The sequence below is a fragment of the Lagopus muta genome, chromosome 1, assembly GCF_023343835.1.
Source record: "Lagopus muta isolate bLagMut1 chromosome 1, bLagMut1 primary, whole genome shotgun sequence".
Taxonomy (NCBI): domain Eukaryota; kingdom Metazoa; phylum Chordata; class Aves; order Galliformes; family Phasianidae; genus Lagopus; species Lagopus muta.
In genome coordinates, this window is record NC_064433.1 from 119,614,161 (window position 1) to 119,632,205 (window position 18,045).

An 18,045-nucleotide genomic window follows, 5' to 3' on the forward strand; every position below is an offset into this window, starting at 1 on the left:
TGGAAGGGAACTTGAAAGATCATCCAGTCCAATCCCCCTGCCTTAGCAGGAACACCTAGATTAGGTCACACACGAATGTGTCCTGGTGGGTTCTGAATGTCTCCAGAGAGGGAGACCCCACAACCTCTCTGGGCAGCCCGTTCTGCTGTTCTGTTACATTCACCATAAAGAAGATTTTTCTCTATTATTAATGTATTCATTTTTGATCAGATGCGGTGGAGTCTCCTTAACATCTCTGACACGTGCCCCCAGTAGACAGCAGAGCTCTCTGGAGAGGATGTCGGGGCAGCAGATGGGGGCCTCAGTGCCTCCCGGCATGGAGTCCCCAGTCACTAAGACAACGCCGGGCAACGGTGCCCAGCAGCTGCTCCCTGGCAGGGGCTCTCCATCACCTGCTGAGGTGATTCCCTGCATCAGCATGGAACAGGAACCCCAGAGCCGATTGCATCACACAAGCGCACTGTGTTTGAGGGCCTGCAGGGTTGCCCTGGGGACCTGTCTGGTCCCCAGCCCGGGGCGTGTCATTCATTCTCTGTGAGGTGACACTGCAGTGTGGTGTCACAGTGGCTGCGTCATCCACCCTTGTGGAGCGGTGGGAGCGGTGGCTCAGTCCGCTTGTGGGACCCGCAGGAAGTGGAACCAGAGAGAGCTTTGTGTCTATCTGGAGGCATCCTGCTATCATGGAGAGGCTGAGAGCCCTTCGAGGTGAGTCCCTCCACCTCTCTGGACACCACGACGCTGCCCGAGCACACGTGTGCCTCCAGTGTCTGTTTAGGACGTGCCAGCAGCGCTGTCCTTGCTCTGCCGAGTGCAGCTGCTCACCGTGGTTTCCCCAGCACCCCAGCAAGGGGAAAGCTCCCTCCCCTGTCCCCGCCAACCACACGCAGCCTTGCGCTGTGGAGCTGGAGGAGCGTTCCTCCCACAGCTGGCCGGGTGCTCGGCCCTGGCTCCAAGCAACACCTGCAGCAGCTGCTCTGCTCTTTCCTTCCAGGTCTCTTTGCTTGTGTGGGCTGCGTGCCCAGGCGTACGCGTCGCAGGGAGAGAAGCAGGGTGTCAAGCCCTGTCCCTACCTGCGCCGCGACCTTACTGCTTCAGCGCCTGCAAGATCAGGAGGTGAGTTGGGGACATCCAACCAGCAACCCTTGCCCTCCTGGCCCAGGGCCACAGTGCCGTGGGTGCCAGGCCCGGCAGCACATCCACAGAGCGATGGGTGGCAGCGGGCAAAACGAGCGTGACTGATCCTTGTCCCCAGGGCGACCGAGCGCAGGCGTACTGTGAGCTGGAGAGCGCCCTGTGCCAAGACAGCAGCCGCCCGCCGTGCGGAGTGGTGAACCGGCTGCTGGCAGAGGTGTCCCGGGACCTGACGGCAGCCCAGGTGAGGGCTCACTCCCAAAGGCAAAGGGAACCAACCGCCTGCCCACGCTGGTGTTCTGCTGGTGGATGGTGGGGGCTTAGCTCTTCCAAGGGCCTCAGGCAGTCTCCTGGGCCGCGTGTCACCAGTGTCTCTCTTCCAGGGCGTGACCAGCAATGTCAAGACAGCTGCCAGCAATGTCCTGGTGGCTCTGGCTCGGACGCACTTCACCTTGGTGATGGCTGAGCTCCAGAGCCACCTGAAGGCCGCGGGGGACATGTCCAAGGAGTTTGTGCTCAACACCCTGAGCAAACTCTTCAGCACCTATGGTAGAGTACCCTCAACCTCCTGACATCTATAACAACCGGGAAAGGGGTCTCTGCCCTCTGAGTGTGATCTGCACTGAGCTGGGGGCTGCAGGGCTGCTGTCCACCTACCTTGCTGCCGGGGCTCTGACTGTGGCCCTCTCCTTCCTCTTTGCAGCTCCACAGTGCATCCCCTTTGTGTGGCTGATGCTGGCAGGCCTGCGCAGTGTGGTGGGCCAGGTGAAGAGTGGCCAGATCCTGCGCATCGCTTGTGCTGGTGAGTGCCGGCCCCAGAGCAGCCCTGCTGCAGACTCTCACAGACTCCGTTTTCTCACTCTCTTAAAAAAAATAATAATAATAATTTATTTTTTTAATTATTTTGTTTTTTCAGTTTTGAAACAGTGGCTGGATGGAGTCAAGACTTACTTGTCCTCAGGAATGCAATGCCCCTGGCCTGCCATGGAGAAAGAGCAGATCTGTGAAAACCTTCACGAGCTGCTCTTCTCTGTGGTGTGGAACTGGCAAGACTGCCAGGAGGAACAGGTGAGCACTGCTGCATTCCCAGCCCAGGATGGCAGCAGGGGCACCCATGTCGGCAGCTCTGTCTGTGCCCAGTGGGCTGAGAGCTGAGGGGTGATGAGAGGGAGTGGGCTGGCTCTGCAAAGGGCCCTGAAGTGGCTCTGTGCCAGGGAGCAGCTGCATGTCACAGCACTGTGGCAGGAAGAGCTGGGGATGAGGGTATGGGGAAAAGCTGCCTGCCCTCCAGAGCGAGCCCATCTCCTGCTGGGCGTGGGGGTGTGGGGAAGGGGAAGGGAAAGGGGAAGGGGAAAGCCCTCTGTGTAGGAAGGGCAGACCTTCAGTCTTTGATACCGGGCCTCTGCCATCCTCTCCAGGACAAACAGGCCGTCCTTGGGGCTGTGGCTGCCATGTTGGAGGTTCTCCTGCAAGAGGAGCGGCACCAAGAGCAGGTCTGGGAGCAGCTCCTCTGGCTCGTTCACCCGTGTCAGGAGATCCAAGACATTTGCAGGGTGGCCAAGGTGAGTTGTTGTGCAGGGCTCAGGGTAGACGTGGGGCCCGTGCAAATGCCACGAGGGGCCAGGGAGGAGGTGGGGAGCCCTTGGAGAAAGAAGGAATGGGTGTTCAAGGGAGCTCTGAGGCTTCCTGAGCTCTTCAGTCAGAGAAGGAACAACCCAGACAGGAGCCAGGAGGGAACCAAGAATCACTGGGGCTCATCTCTTGGGGATGGGAAGTTTCACCACCACTGTGGGGCTCTGAGTGCCTGAGGAGCTCTATGCTAACAACTGGGGGGACCACATCCAGTTGCATCTGATGGGGGAGAAGTGGGCTGCTGGGTGGGAAATGCCTGCAAATGATGCCCAAACACGGCTCGATTGAGAGCAGAGAGACTCCCTTGGTGCCGCTGGGAGGTGGGGGATAAACAAGAACGCCTGTGCAGGAGCTTCTCCCTGCAGAGAAACAATTGGGAAACAGTTTCTCCACTCCCAAGTGGCTAGATGTGGCTTCATCCCTTTCTTCCTCTCCTGCTCTCTTGCAGAGCCTCACTATCTTCCTGGAGGCCTTAGGGGGCATTGAGTCTGTAATCCCAGGGGACAAGTTTCTGGACGTCGCCAGTGCCGTGTTTTACCAGGTAAGGGGAGCCTATCCTTGCACCCACAGCAGTTTCCCTCTTGGCTAAGTCTCAGGAGGACTGCAAAGCTCTGACCCCTGAATAAGGCGGCTCAGCCTTAGCTCCTGCATGCTCAAGGCAGGTCCAGAGCCATGCATGTACTCTCGGGGATGCTGTGGGGAGGGCTGGGTTTTGTCTGCCTGCCCTCTTCCCGAGAGTGCCCAGGGAGACGAGAGCGGGCAGCACAGTGTCTTTTCCGTCCTCAGTGCTGATGTGATTGTATCAAATGGACCTTGTTCCCACAGCTCTATGACGACAGCAAGCAGCACAGCGAGGCTGGTCGTGCACAGCTGACCCACTGCATCATGCTGCAGGGTAAGGAGAGGAGCTTTGGCCATGCTTGGCGCTGCCCTGGCCAAAACCTCTCTCACAAACTTCAGGAATGGGCGTGAGGTTCTTGCTAACATAGCGTGGGATTTCCTCCCTGCAGCCCGGATCTGCCCAGAGGAAACCATCCTGTTTCTGCAGTCGCAGCTGGGCGATGACTGGGAGCCTGGATGCGTGGCAGCCCTGGGTCTGCTGGGTGCTCTGGCTCGCTCTGATGGTCAGTACCACGGGTTGGTCAGTACCACGCCTTGGGACTGCCAGGGCTCCCTTCTGCCATCTGTGTTGTGGCTCCGCTCATGCTTCTGTGCATCTCTTGCAGAGCCCGTGATGACGGAGATGCTGCCCCAGGTCGTCGAGGCTGTGCAGCGTCTGTGCAGCGACCCCAGCATCCGGGTGAGCTGGTTGGGGAAAAGAAAGCGCTGTCGGGGTGGTGATGCTGCTGCCAGCACGGGCAGGGCTGGGGTGACTAGAGAGGTGCTGGGGCATTGGTCACACGGTCATGATGGCTCCTGTGGGGAGAGCAGGCAGAGTGGAGCGGGCAGGTCCCTGTGCTGTGCATGGAAAGCGCACAGCTTGGTGCTAAGGCCTGGCCCTCACCTCAGTAGCTAAAGCCTCTCCAGTGCTCTTGCTGTCTCTGCTCATGCCCAAAGGGCTGCCCCGATGAGCAGGTGGCTTCCCTTTGCCTTCTGACCAGGAAAATCACACCCATAATTGACCCCTTGCAGGTGAGGACGGCTATTCTGTATTTCATCAAGGATCTGCTCAGTTCGAACACCCGGATCTGCTCAGCCTGGGATGTGGTGGGGCACATCTTCAGGGAGTTCAGCCGCGCCACAGGAAGAAGGGTAAGGGCAGTGGGCAGCATCTTCCTTTGGAAGACCCGTGCTGCTCAGAGGCTGCTATACAGAAGCACCGCTGAGGCCACACCTGAGCCTCCTGAGAGGCTCCTGAGAACTGAGCATAACCAGTGTTTCAACACCACTGTTGTGCAGACAGCCGGAGACCTTTCTGCCCGGGAAGCCCAGGAAGAAGGAGCTCTCCAGGAGCTGTGCATGGACATCCTGGGATCACTGGACGTCTCTGTGAGAGGGATGTCCAAAGTAAGTCACGCTCTGCCCTGCTGCTGCTCCCTGCCTTTCCCTCACGTGTTCCTCGTCCCATTCCAGGACCCCAGGTCTCTCCTCCAATGTGCTCTGAAGCACACAGGACTCAGGGAAATTCACAGAGTCCTCTTCATCTCTGAGCAGAGGCAGGAATGCTGACCTGCTCAACTGCCCCGTTCCCTACAGCTCCTGTGGCCGCGGCTGCTGTTGTTTGTGGTGCCAGCGCAGTACACAGGCATGCTGATCCCAGTCTCCCGCTGTGTCTGTGCCCTGGCTGAGAGAGAGGAGCTGACAGGACGGCCGATAGAACATCTGGATCCCCATTTTGTCAGCTCCATGTTTCAAGGTAGGAGCAAAAACTCCCTCAGTGAGCTCTGCTGACCTGTGGTAGCACCCAGAAGGGACAGCGGAGGTGTGCGTGGCTGGGCACACAGTGTCTTGGAGTCTTACTCAGCACTTTTTTTCTCTTTGCAGGCCCACTGCTGACGCCCCAGACACTGCTGGCACGACTGCTGGTGAGTAGATGCTCCAGAGGCCGGTGCCACAAGCACCCAGGAGGAAGCAGCATGGCCATGGGCAAAGCTGTTGGCTGCTCCTTGCCTGCCAGAGCAGAGCCGAGCTGCTTCCATCCTGGGGGAAAGCCGTTGCTCTTGCTGCAGAAGTGACCCTGCTTTGTGTTGCTCTCACTCAGGTGGTGGCAGGCAGCCCTGTTGCAGGCAGCAAACTCCAAGCTGCTGCCTTACTGCTGATGAAAAACCTCCACAGCAGGTTCCACAGGGCTGTGGGGGCCATGTGGGCTACTGAGATCCCCCTGCTGCTGCAGTGTCTTGAAGGTAAAGCACTGGAGGGGAAGAAGAGGCAGAGGCAGGGAAGGGAAGGGGGGGAGTGAAAATGCAGCTCTGTAGCATGGCAGAGGGGAAGCACTGCCTGCAGGCCAGTTCTTGCTCTGCTGCTGTTCCCATTCCTGGGAGTCAGCACTGAGGCCCAGGGACCTATCCCACCAGAGATCTGCCCGTTCCAGGACGTGGATGGGCCCTTCATGTCCCCTCAGACAGCAGCCTTGGAGCACTTAGTTCCGTGTTCCTGTGGAGGCAGTGTTTGTGGGGAGGGACAGGTCATTGTGGAGGGGGTGCAGGTCCCAGCTTGGTAGTGTCAAGTGCCCAGGCCAAGCCAGGTTTGCAGCAGCTCTTCTTCTGTGCCTTGATCCTAAGTAAGGGTCTTTGTCTTCCTATTGCTGTGCAGGGAAAGATGAGAGCTTCCCGGACACTGCCGAGTTTGAGCGCCGTCTGCTAAAGGTACAGCATTGCCGGGAGGTGCGGTGCAGAGAAGTGCTTGCCTGCCCCAAGTAGCCCCGCTCCCACGTGAGCCACTGTGGGGCAGGAACAGCCTCTCAAGCGCTGCTGCGGAGCGGCCGCACGCCTTTGTGGCGCTGCCTCTTCTGCTCTGTCCCAAGCCCAGAGGGGTCTTAGGAGAAGAGGGTGGGTGGCTTTAATGGAGGGAACACTGGGGGAGCTGGGAGAGGGACTGTTCTTCCAGGCACCTCTCCCCAGAGGGCTGCAGCAACTTGGGAGCGAGGGAAGAGGCAAAGGGCAAGGGAACATTGTCTTCTCCTGTTCTCCAACAGTTCCTGAAGGCGTCACTGGACACAATAGAGGAGAAGGCATGGATCGAGGCCCTGAGCTGTGAGCTGAGCCAGCGGCTGAGCAGCTCTGCCAGCAGCTCTGCAGAAAAGGTGAGTTCCCCCCGGCTCTACCCAGCGGTGCAGCTGCAGGTGTCCAGCTGGGGCTGGGGCTGCGGCTGGTGCTCTGCCCACGCGGGTGCAGATGCTGCTTCCCCAGTCTATGCCCCCCAGAGGGCCTTTCCCTGCAATCTGCCCGGGGATGGCTAAAGCTCGGCCCCGCAGCTGCTCTCAGCAACCGCCAGGGAGCTTGGCTCCTTCCCACCTGGCCCTCCACCAGCAGGTTAAGCTGCTGCCACATCTCAGCTTCTTCCCCTGCAGTCATTCCTGTACAAGGCTCTGGGCACGGTGCTGGGATCCTGTCAGGGAGTCCTCCACGTGCAGGAGAAGCTGCTACAGCACCTGGAGGAGGCAAATGCAGAGGAGCCACGTGAGGCCCAGGTGAGCTGTCCTCTCCTCCAGCTCCTGTGAGCATCCCTGCTCTGGCCCTGGGGCAGAGGCCTTCTCCTGGCCCTGCTCCGGGCCTTTCAACCTCTGCACTGCTGCCATTTTGCTCAGGAGCAGACCTGCAGATTCAGGCCTGTGCCAACGGCCCCTTGTTCTTTTGTGCAGGGAATCATCTCTCTTCTCAGCCATGCTGCTGAGAACAACTTCCACACAGTCCTGGCCACGCTCACCATGTTTGCGTCCAGGCTGTGCAAAGGCCGCAATGCCAGGATTTCCAGGCGCAAGAAGGTAAAGCGTTACGGGTTTCCATCTTGGCATTCTTCTGCCTTATTTTCCCTGCAGCTCCTGCCTTGGGAGTCCAGGTGCATCGCGGGGCACTGGGGGCCGTTAGCGAGTGTCTCAAGGCATTTCTTCCCACACAGATGGAGCTGGACAGCACGAGAGCTCATGCCACACGCAGCGCTCTCATGCTCGCCCACGGCAGCGTGGCACTGCGTGCCTCCAAGGAACAGCTGCTCGCCCACCTGGAGGGAGACATCGTGGGCAACGTCCTGATGCTCTACAGCTGCAGCTGCCGGGTGAGAGCTCAAAGCGTGCCAGGGTGTCAGAGCGCCCCTCTGCAGCCTCTCCACATGGGGGGATGCTGAGATGGGCCTTTCCTTTCCAAAGGTCCCTCGGGGAACTGTTTGTGCCCAGATAAAGATCCAAGCCCTTCCCTTAGCGTTGTCCCCACGTGTGTCCCTTGCAGCCCTTGTCCCTTCCCGCAGTTCAAAGAATGTTCTTCTCTCTTGCTCCTCAGGACTTGCAGAACAACCTCGCGCTGGTGCAGAGCATCACCGACTGCAGCTCTGCCTACCAAGCTGTGGGTGATTCTGCAAGCTTTAACCCCTCCTTGAAGAGCAAGCTGCTGGAGATCCTGATGGTGAGTGCCTGGAGACGGGGCTGTCTGCAGAGGAGTTCTGGGCTGCGCCACAAGGCTCGCTTCCCTGGAGGCATGCAGGTGTCCAGCAGTTACACGTCTCCAGCTGGTGGGGACCTTGGGTGCTGGCAGGCAGTGGCTGGGCAGCGGGCTGGGTGCACCAGCTGCTGCATCCTGCAGTGCTTCCACAGGAAAGTGATGGGGCTGGTGTGTGGCAGTTGTGCCTGTCTGGGGGCCGGGTGGAACAGCTCTTGTGTGCCCCTTGCCCACTTTGACACTGTCTCTCTGGGACTTGCAGGACCTGATGAAGAAGTATTACTCGGGCATGCCTGTCTCCCCAGTGCCTCTCAAGGTGGTTCTGGCCCTGGAGCAGTTGAGGTAAGGGCTGAGGTAGCAAGTCAGGATGGTGATCCCCATTTTGGGTAGCTCCTGAGGGCCTGGAGGGGCCAGGGGGGGAGGAACCACATCTACAGCAGGAGAGACGGCTGGTCTGTTGTGCCCAGCAAAGCTGAGGTTCTGGGCAGGGAGAAAGGCCCTGGTGCTCCTGTGCCCTGGCAGGGAAGAGAGGGAGAGCTGGGGTCTCCTTCCCTCCAGAGCAGGAGGTGGTTCACTGCTGCCGGGGAGGAGGTGGGCGCTGCTGGAACTGAAGGCAGTGCTCAGCAGCATGAGCTGGGTGGGGGTATTGGCTTTGTAGCTGTCAATTAGGAGAAACTCAGATGTTGTCTGAACCAGTCTGGAGAGGTAAATACCCTTTCTGATTTCTCTTCCTGTTTTCCTCCTCTCAGCAAGCTGAAGCCCTCTTCTGAAAGCAAGGACCTGCGTGAGATGTTGGTCCTGTGCTGCAAGAACATCGTGACACACCCTTCAGCAGAGATGATGCTGAAGATCAGGAAGTCACAGCAAGCAGCACAGTACCTGCAGGTAACCTGCCGTAACTTTCCCGGCCACCTCTCGGTCAGAACCCTACCTCAGCACACACAACCTCTGCTCTGGCAGCAGCCGTGATGCTACACGTCACTCCCCTCTTCTGCTTTCAGCTTCAGCAAACATCACTGAGAGCTCTGGGCCGGCTCATGGTGGTCCTGCTGGAGACAGAGCCCAGCGGTGGCTTCTTCCAGAACATAGTCCATGTGAGTATTCGTGGGGCAAGGGAGAAAGCATGGTGCCTGTCAATAGCGGGGGCAGAGATCTGGGGACTGAGAGGAGGATCAGAGGGGGAGAAATCTCCTGCTGATGTGCCAGCTCACTGCGAGCTGAAATGGGCAGAGAAATGGGCCCTGCAGGGGGAAAGCAGGAGCCAGCCCCTGGAGGCCACAGCCGAGGAAAAGCTCCTGGGTTAGGAGGCAGGCGTGTCTGCAGAGAGCGGGGCGGCAGTGCCGGTGGTCAGTGAGGCAGGAGGCCACATGGAGCAACAGGGCAGGCCTTAAGGGAAAGTGCTGGGAAAGGGGGGACAGGGAGAGGGGTGGCAGGAAGGGAAAGCAAAGACATCCTCAGTGAGACAGATGCTCTACTCCAGGTCCTGCAGAAATCCATGGTATCGAGCAACGTGTGGGAGCGCAAGAGGGCCCTGCAGACCTGCTCCCAGCTGCTGGCTGTTTGTGAAGAGCTTCAAGTGAGTAAAGAGCCCCACCGCGTGCTCCCTGCTCCCTCCCCAGTGCCCCAGAGCTTGAAGGCGAGCTCTGCCCAGCTGTGCATGCTGTGTCATGGCGTGGGGAAGGCACAGATGGGAGAAGCTGGAGAGAGCTGGGGCCGTCTACAGCTTTGTTCCTGCCTCTCACCCCTGCAGAGAAGAGATGCCTGTGAGCACTTTGGCTCCTTGGTGGGATTGCTGGCGCCTCTGACTTGTGACCCCATGCCCGCATCCCGCCAGCTGGCTGTCACCTGTCTGAGCTCCCTTCTGCGAATCCAAGGTGAGTGGAGCAGGCACGCTCCAGCCCTCTGCCCTCCTCTGTAGCACTACCAGAGCCCCACGGGCTGGGCCCTGTTTACAGGAGGGAGAGGCACCGTGCACAGCTCTCTTCTTGTCCCCACCCTGTCCTCTGTCTTTCCCCCGTGGAATGCAGTTTCATTTCCAGAAGCATGACTTCCCTTTTCTCCCTGTGCTCTTTCCAGCCAAAGCGACCAACACAGACATCGAGACGGGTGACATCAGGAGCCTGTGCGAGGGGCTGCATGCCTGCAGCATCGCCTCTCAGCTTCAGACCACATCCAAAATGGCCATGGTATGTGGACCCAAGAAGGGGTGGTGTGATCTCTGTGTGTAGGCTTCTGCACGACCCTGTGCTGCTCCCAGCCTCTGACACTGTTTCCAAAATGAGCTGTTACCCTGAGTGCTCTTTTCCCAGTGCAAGTAGCAGGAGGCTCTGAGCTACGTCTGGCCTTCAGGCACCCAGTGCAAGGAGCTGACTCCATGATGTGCGTTTGTGTGTGTGTGTGTGCACTTGCATGCATGTGACTGTGGCTGCTGGGAGGTAGGCTTTGCATGTAAGCAAACACCATGGGTGCAGAAGTTGAGAGAAGGCTCAACCGCCTTCCGTATAAACAGCAGGGTACAGACAGCTGCAGCAGAGCAGTGATGAGATCTCTCCCGCTTCTCATTTCTCTGCAGATCGTGTGCAGGAACTTCCCCTTAGAACGCACCGTTGACTTCATGACTGCCATCAAGGAGACGATCCGGAAAGCCAACGGAGTGCGTGTGCGTGCTGCTGGGAAGTGGATGACCACCTTCCTGCAGATGCACGGGAAGGACATCAGTTGGAACGTAAGAGACTTTCCTTCACGTGTCTTGGACTTTTGCTGGCTGTTGCACTATGACTTGTGCCGTTTGCCCCTTGTGCTCAGGGCATGGAGACCAGGGTAGCTGGCATGAAATTCAGGCTTAGGACTTGGCAGCATGTCAAGGGAGCAGGCACTGCTCATGCGCTGAATGTCCGTGGTTGGGCCCTGCAGAGTGCAGGATGCAGCAAGTCATTCTTTCTCCCCTTCTTCTCTCAGGTGCCTCCGATCCTCTACATCCTGCGCAGCATCACATCGTTTGCGCAGCACAGCACGTTCCTGCCCTTCCTGTGCCAGGCGGTGGTCATCCTCACCCGCTGTCACACTGAGGCCGTGATGAGCAACTTCTCCCGGCCGCTTGGGCCAACGGACAGGTACTGGCACTCCCGCCTTTGCTGTTGCTGCAGAGGGATGTAGGGAGGAGGCAGCTTTTCTTTTTTGTGAATAGTCTCAAGTTGCGACTCTACTTTTTCTAGTGAGACATGGAGGAGAATAAGAGAATTTTGTCTTCAGCGATGGAGCCAATAGCAAAAAGAAGAAAGGATAAGAAAGGAAGGGAGGAGAGGAAAGGAGCAGGGAAGGAAAAAGGGAATGAAAAGGGAAATTTGAAAGGAGAAAAGGAGAAAAGAAGAGAAGAGAACGAGAAAAGAGAAGATGAGCTTAAAAATTGTATTATTTATTATAAATAAATAAATATATATATATATAAAAATAGTACCTTTTTTTTTTTTAAACCAAGTCTTTATTTCAATAGCTGCTGTCTCTTCTCCATACCAGTTACAGAATCACAGTCACCAAATGTCAGGGATTGGAAGAAACCTCAAAAGCTCATGTAATCTAATCCCCCTGCTGGGAACACCTAGATTAGGTCACACACGAATGTGTCCAGGCAGGTTCTGAATGTCTCCAGAGAGGGAGACCCCACAACCTCTCTGGGCAGCCCGTTCCACTGTTCTGTTACCACCACCATGAAGTTTTTCTTCTAGCATTCATGTGGAACCTCTCATGTTCCAGCTTGTACCCATTGCCCTTATCCTGTCACTGGATGTCACTGAGAAAAGCCTGGCTCCATCCTCCTGACAGACATCACAGAATCACAGAATCACAGAATTGTAGGGGTTGGAAGGGACCTCCAGAGATCATCGAGTCCAACCCCCCTGCCAAAGCAGGTTCCCTACACCAGGTAGCACAGGTAGGCATCCAGGCAGGTCTTGAACGTCTCCAGAGAAGGAGACTCCACCACCTCCCTGGGCAGCCTGTTCCAGTGCTCCGTCACCCTCACTGTAAAGAAGTTCTTGCGCATGTTTGTGCGGAACTTCCTATGCTCCAGTTTCTGGCCGTTTCCCCTTGTCCTGTCTCCACTCACCACTGAAAAGAGTCTGGCCTTGCCATTCTGCCCCCCACACCTTAGATATTTATAGACCTGGATCAGGTCCCCTCTCAGTCTCCTTTTCTCAAGGCTGAACAGACCCAGTTCACTCAGCCTTTCCTCATAGGGGAGATGCTCCAGGCCCTTCACCATCTTCGTGGCCCTCTGCTGGACTCTTTCCAAGAGATCCCTGTCTTTTTTGTACTGGGGAGCCCAGAACTGGACGCAGTACTCCAGATGAGGTCTTACCAGGGCAGAGTAGAGGGGGAGGATCACCTCCTTTGACCTGCTGGCCACGCTCTTTTTAATGCACCCCAGTAAGCCATTGGCCTTTTTGGCCACAAGGGCACACTGCTGGCTCATGGCCAACCTGTCGTCCACCAGGACACCCAGGTCACTTTCCGCAGAGCTCCCCTCCAGCAGGTCATCCCCCAACCTGTACTGGTGCATGGAATTATTCCTCCCCAGATGCAAGACTCTACACTTGCTTTTGTTAAACCTCATCCGGTTTCTTTCTGCCCAGCTCTCCAGCCTATCCAGGTCTTGCTGAATGGCAGCACAGCCTTCAGGCGTGTCAGCCAATCCTCCCAACTTTGTATCATCGGCAAACTTGCTGAGGGTGGCCACTATCCCCTCATCAAGGTCATTGATGAAGATGTTGAACAAGACCGGACCTAGCACAGACCCCTGAGGAACACCGCTAGTTACAGGCCTCCAACCGGACTCTGCACCACCAACAACGACCCTCTGTGCTCTGCCAGTCAGCCAGTTCTCAACCCAACATCCTTTACATATTTATAAGCGTTCATTAGGTCACCTCTCAGTCTCCTCCAAGCCAAAGCTTCCTCAGACTTTCCTCGTAAGGGAGATGCTCTGGTCCCTTCATCATCTTTGTGGCTCTGTGCTGGACTCTCTCAAGCAGTTCCCTGTCCTTCTTGAACAGAGGGGCCCAGAACTGGACACAATACTCCAGATGCGGTCTCACCAGGGCAGAGTAGAGAAGCAGGATAACCTCTTTTGACCTCCTAACCATGCCCCTTCTAGTATGTCCCAGGGTGCCATTGGCCTTCTTGGCCACAAGGGCAGAGTGCTGGCTCATGGTCACCCTGCTGTCCCCCAGGACCCACAGGTCCCTTTCCCCTACGCTGCTCTCCAACAGGTCAGTCCCTAACCTATACTGGTATGTGGGGTCGTTCTTGCCCAGATACAAGTCCCTACGCTTGCCCTTGTTGTATTTCATTCAAGTTCTCCCCACCCAACTCTCCGCCTGTCCAGGTGTCGCTGGGTGGCAGCACAGCCTTCAGGCATGTCAGCCACTCCTCCCAGTTCTGTGGCATCAGCAAGCCTGCTCACAGTGCGCTTTACTGCCTCATCCAAGACACTGATGAGTATGTTGAATAGTACGGGTCCCAGTACTGACCCTTGAGGGACTCCACAAGATACAGGCCTCCAACTTGACTCACTCTGTTCCACTGACCACAACTCTCTGGCTTGTTTCCTTCAGCTGGTTCAAGTCCACGTCACTACTCAGTTGTCAAGACCACGCTTCCTCAGTTTAGCATTTAGTATTTATCATGAGTATTGTAGTGCCTTATTAGCTCACTCTGCGTGTATATCTGTGATAAATACAGGAGCACTTTGGTCTTACATGGTCTTTCGTGGACTCCTTATTTTACCGTAGAGTTTCTGAGTTCTGTTAGGCCTGGGCTTTGGCCTTGCAAGTAGCAACAAGCCTGGCTGAAGCTGCCCTGCTGGCGCCCAGCCACCTCCATCCTGGCTTCAGGATGCGTCTCTTAGCTCCACGTTCCATCTTGCCAGGCTCTCACTGAATGCACACTTTGCTTTGTTTTATTTTCTGCCCCTGCCGACAGGCACGGCTTAGGCAAAACACTTGAGTATTTTGTCTTGAAGTATTTACTTCCTCAGAAGCCTCCAGCCTGGCACCCAGTCAGATTCCCAAAATAAGCCAGTAAGGACTTAAGTAAACTGCTTGCAGGTGTTGCCCAGCTGCTTCATTGTGAAGAGCCCTTGAACTTTGCACAGGCCCTTCAAGCCAGAAAAGGATGGCCAGGACCTGCCCTGCTGCCTACTCATCCTGATGGGCTGCTCCTGCCCCCAGGCTGGGATGGGGCTGCCCAGCCCTCCTCCTCCAGCTGCCTGCTGCTGCCTTTTTTCCACTCACAGTTGGCACTCTGAGATCATCTTTAACACTGCTGTTTATGAGATACTTGGCCATCTCCCCCACCGCAGACAATGGAAGAGGAAAATGAAGCAATTGGCAGCAGCCAGCCAAATGGCTCCCTCCAGAAGTTGTCTGAAGCAGAGGAAGGGGGCCCACGGAGAGACCTGGGGAGTCCTGTCCCCATCCAGATCAAGGGGCCTGGCAAGAAGGCAGTTTCATCCCCTGACTGAGCAAAAGCCAGATAACCAGGTTAGAACCTGGTTATAGATAACCAGGTTATCTCCACCATGTGTAGATGATGGAGAGAGAGTTTAACACCAGGTTTCTGCTGTCTGTAATATGCATACATCTGGACACAGACCTATGCTCCACCAGCAATGTGCTGGTAGCCCTACTTACCCCCAGGCTTTGCTCCCACAAGCCAACCCTGTCCCCCACTACCACTAACAGCAGAGCAATTTAAATCCAGGCCACAGGCAGAGCTGTCAGCTGCTGCAGCTGGGCTGGAAATCTGCTCCTGCTGGTGTTCGCCATAGGGAATTAGGCCCAGGGAACAGCACTGGGAGGTCAGTCTCCAAATCCAGTGTTTAAAGGGAGCTTTTTTTACACTCATTTTCACACATGCCTATTTGTGTGCCTTCATGCCATTGCAGAGCTCACCTGGCTGCATTTCCACATGCAAATAATTGATATACGTGTTTTCTGTGCTTGTGTATGCACGTGCATACATACACACTGATGGGAGGAGAGGCGTTGCATTAAGCTGACTGCATCTATGTTTGAAGCAGATTTGATAATGACCCTAAATATGGACACAAGTGTTTCTTCTGCTGCTAACTGACCTAATGGATTTCATATTTGTAACTAGGCAGTGGTTAGTATTGTGAGTTTCTTTCTGTTTGCTGCAATAGAAAAACAGGAAATACTGGGATACTGGATATAAGGAAAAGATCTTTAACAGTGAGGGTGGGAAGGCACTGGAACAGGTTGCCCAGAGATGTGGTCCCTGGAGACTTTCAAGGTGAGGCTGGATCAGGCCCTGGGCAACCTGATGTAGCTGTGGTGCCCCTGTTCATTGAAGGGGACTTGGACTAGATGGCCTTTAAAGGTCTCTTCCAACTCTAAGGATTCTGTGATTCTATAACAAATACCATATTTGCACATGGAAACTGCCATGAAATAGTCCCCCAGGCAATTGCCAGTAGTGGGTTACTAATAGACTGGAGCAGTTGCACTCTAATTTATGATGGCACATTCTGGGGCAGTAATCCATAGTGACTATACACACAACTTGTGTGCATACACAACAAAGTGCTATATATGCATATTAATTTATTTTAATAGCAACAGTATTCTGGATCCTCAATCAAAAAGCATAGTGTTTGTTGTCAGAAATGAAAGCATGTATTTGCAGAAGGGGAGAAAAAGACCCAGAACAATAACTGAGACAACAGATTAGTGCTTTAGGGGAACACATCTGTCATCTCCAGGTATGCATCTTGCTGCTGTACAGACCTCTTCCTATTCAAAAGTGCATCCCTGCAGTGTGCGTTCATGCTCCACTTTATCTATTTGTCCGTTTGTGCCCTCCTCCCCTCTTTCCTCTTGCTGTTCCTTTTCCCCCTCACTTCCTTCCCCCTGTGATGCCACCCAGCCGCTCCGCTACACTTAGCACATGAGAAATCTGGGAGCGGATGCCTCAGCTCTTCAATGAGATCAACAGGCACAGTGGGGAAAATGGCCACTGAAAAATAATAAAAAATGGGCATTTTACAGCCCTTGAACTGGGACTATTCTGGAGCACTAAATGGTCTTAATAAGTAAATAAAATGCAAGCTATTTATTAGAGAAGTCAGAATGGCACCTTTGTATCTGTTTCTGTCTCATGAGGAAAAAGATATAATTAGGTAGATTTTTTTTTAATTAAAAACCCACTTAATTTGGAATCACTCCAGCCTGCTGAATAAGTGTGTATCTAAGTGAACTTATAAATACATTTTCTGTACCAGATAGAAAAAAACCTTGGAGGGAGCCTCCCTGGTTCATTGTATGGGCGCACATTGGGACAGCTTTAAAAACATTTTAGTGCAGTTGATGGACCATGACCTCTTAGTATCAGTCAAATGCAGATTTATTTTCTAGGAGATATGCTATTTGAAGTTTGTTTGAGCCAAGTTAGAGAAGTCTGCCATAGAATTTTTTCAGGATCAGTCCAAGGTACTCTCCAGCTCATGCCAAGCGACACAGGAAAATAACCACTATTGTATGCTCTGTGGCTTCATTGTCTAGTCTTAAGATGGAGGAAAAAGGCAAGGCATGCCAACTGCTTGCCAGTGTGATGGAAAAACTGAGTTTATACAGCTCAAGAGCAACTAAATAAGTATGCTGTAGTCACAAACTATGATGAGATGGACAAGGAACTTGATGTCACTGACAGCTGCCCAAGTGTCAGCCTACAGGGGACTTAACAGGTCTTCTGCTACCTTTCCATGCAATCAGACCTCAGAAGGACACAATCATTCTAGGCACTTTCTATTATCCTCATTTCTCTCAGGAAAGCTGTCAGCAGCCAGTGTTGGTTGTTTTTGTTTTTTTTTTGTTGCTGTTTTTTTTTAATAGCACTCAAAGCACAGTAATTTGTTCATATTGTAGAGCATTTTATTAATGTTGCAGCAGTGGTAGCGATCCAGGTATTTGGAATGGTGCAATAAAAATACAAATTTGAAAGAGAGAAGGACATTGTGGAATCAGGAGATAAACTCTTGCCCAGTTACCAATGTACTAATTTTGGAGGGGAAAAATGTGCCTTCAGTTTAAGTCAAGGGACATTTCGGGGACAGAGAGGTGGAAATCACTTTCTAGTGAATTGTTTCATTTGCAAAGGGCACTATCACCTGGTGTTAAGTCCCCATTCCAGCTTGGTTTCCTGCTCCTGCATCTGCTTCATTACCCCTTTTCCTCATTGAAGAGATGGGTATTTTGTGCTCTGCTGAACTGGTAAAGGACAAGACACGACTCATCACGACTGAGCAGATTTTGCCTCTTCTTCTCATTGCTCAGCTTTGCTGTGAAGGAGTGTTATACCAAGAGCTGTTGACATTAAATCTGAACACTTTTTGCTGACCATTGCACAGTGCATGGGTGACTGAAGCAAACTCGTAACCACGGATTTCAAGAGTAAGCTTTAGGGAAACCCCTCCTTTGATCAAGAAAGGTGACTGCACATTCTGCATCCAATTCAAGCATGTTGAAGGAGATTTACCAAGATAGCACTGAGGAGCCACATTTTCAAGTGTATAGCACCTATGGATCAAATGAGATTTTTCTCCTAGATCTCAGCTCCCAGGGGTGCATCTGAGCAAATAACACAAATGCTTTCAGTAGCGCAGGCAATCCCTCTTTCGTGATTTAACCTTCCATTTTAACAACACATATTTATTGTCCAAAAAACACCAAAGAGGGAAGACTGCCTGAACAGCCTTGACTCATGGCTGGAAAAATGTGCAAAAGGCTTAGAAACTAACAAACAAGGGGGAAAAAGGAACCTCCCACCTCTGCTTTGAACAAGGTGGCAGCATCATGAACAAGACACCATCCAGGAAGAAGGAGCTCTCCAGGAGCTGTGCATGGACATCCTGGGATCACTGGACGTCTCTGTGAGAGGGATGTGTTTCACTAAATGTCAGGGATTGGAAGGGAACTTGAAAGATCATCCAGTCCAATCCCCCTGCCTTAGCAGGAACACCTAGATTAGGTCACACACGAATGTGTCCTGGTGGGTTCTGAATGTCTCCAGAGAGGGAGACCCCACAACCTCTCTGGGCAGCCCGTTCTGCTGTTCTGTTACATTCACCATAAAGAAGATTTTTCTCTATTATTAATGTATTCATTTTTGATCAGAT

General features: G+C 54.1%; 1 protein-coding gene across 1 annotated transcript; it reads left to right on the top strand.

Annotated features, from left to right (window-relative positions):
- The first annotated feature begins 680 nt into the window (after positions 1 to 680).
- On the top strand, positions 681 to 14,373 carry LOC125696964 (maestro heat-like repeat-containing protein family member 2B). The gene is made up of 32 exons (XM_048953423.1): positions 681 to 705; positions 992 to 1,113; positions 1,253 to 1,375; positions 1,515 to 1,680; positions 1,835 to 1,933; positions 2,048 to 2,199; positions 2,550 to 2,693; positions 3,212 to 3,304; positions 3,589 to 3,658; positions 3,774 to 3,887; positions 3,990 to 4,063; positions 4,396 to 4,515; positions 4,663 to 4,770; positions 4,960 to 5,119; positions 5,248 to 5,288; positions 5,465 to 5,606; positions 6,016 to 6,068; positions 6,398 to 6,505; positions 6,773 to 6,892; positions 7,064 to 7,186; positions 7,321 to 7,476; positions 7,698 to 7,820; positions 8,116 to 8,195; positions 8,603 to 8,738; positions 8,855 to 8,947; positions 9,343 to 9,429; positions 9,604 to 9,727; positions 9,930 to 10,039; positions 10,426 to 10,578; positions 10,812 to 10,966; positions 13,237 to 13,315; positions 14,212 to 14,373. Exons 1-32 carry the CDS (start codon positions 681 to 683, stop codon positions 14,371 to 14,373), a joined length of 3,615 nt encoding a protein of 1,204 aa, XP_048809380.1.
- The last annotated feature ends 3,672 nt before the right edge of the window (positions 14,374 to 18,045 follow it).

Excerpts from the sequence above, each read along its gene's own strand:
- LOC125696964 (XM_048953423.1), top strand. The coding sequence starts at position 681 with ATGGAGAGGCTGAGAGCCCTTCGAG. Across the intron at positions 7,187-7,320 it reads GGATTTCCAGGCGCAAGAAG|ATGGAGCTGGACAGCACGAG; the intron begins GTAAAGCGTTAC and ends CTTCCCACACAG. Across the intron at positions 10,967-13,236 it reads CCGCTTGGGCCAACGGACAG|GTGTCGCTGGGTGGCAGCAC; the intron begins GTACTGGCACTC and ends CCGCCTGTCCAG.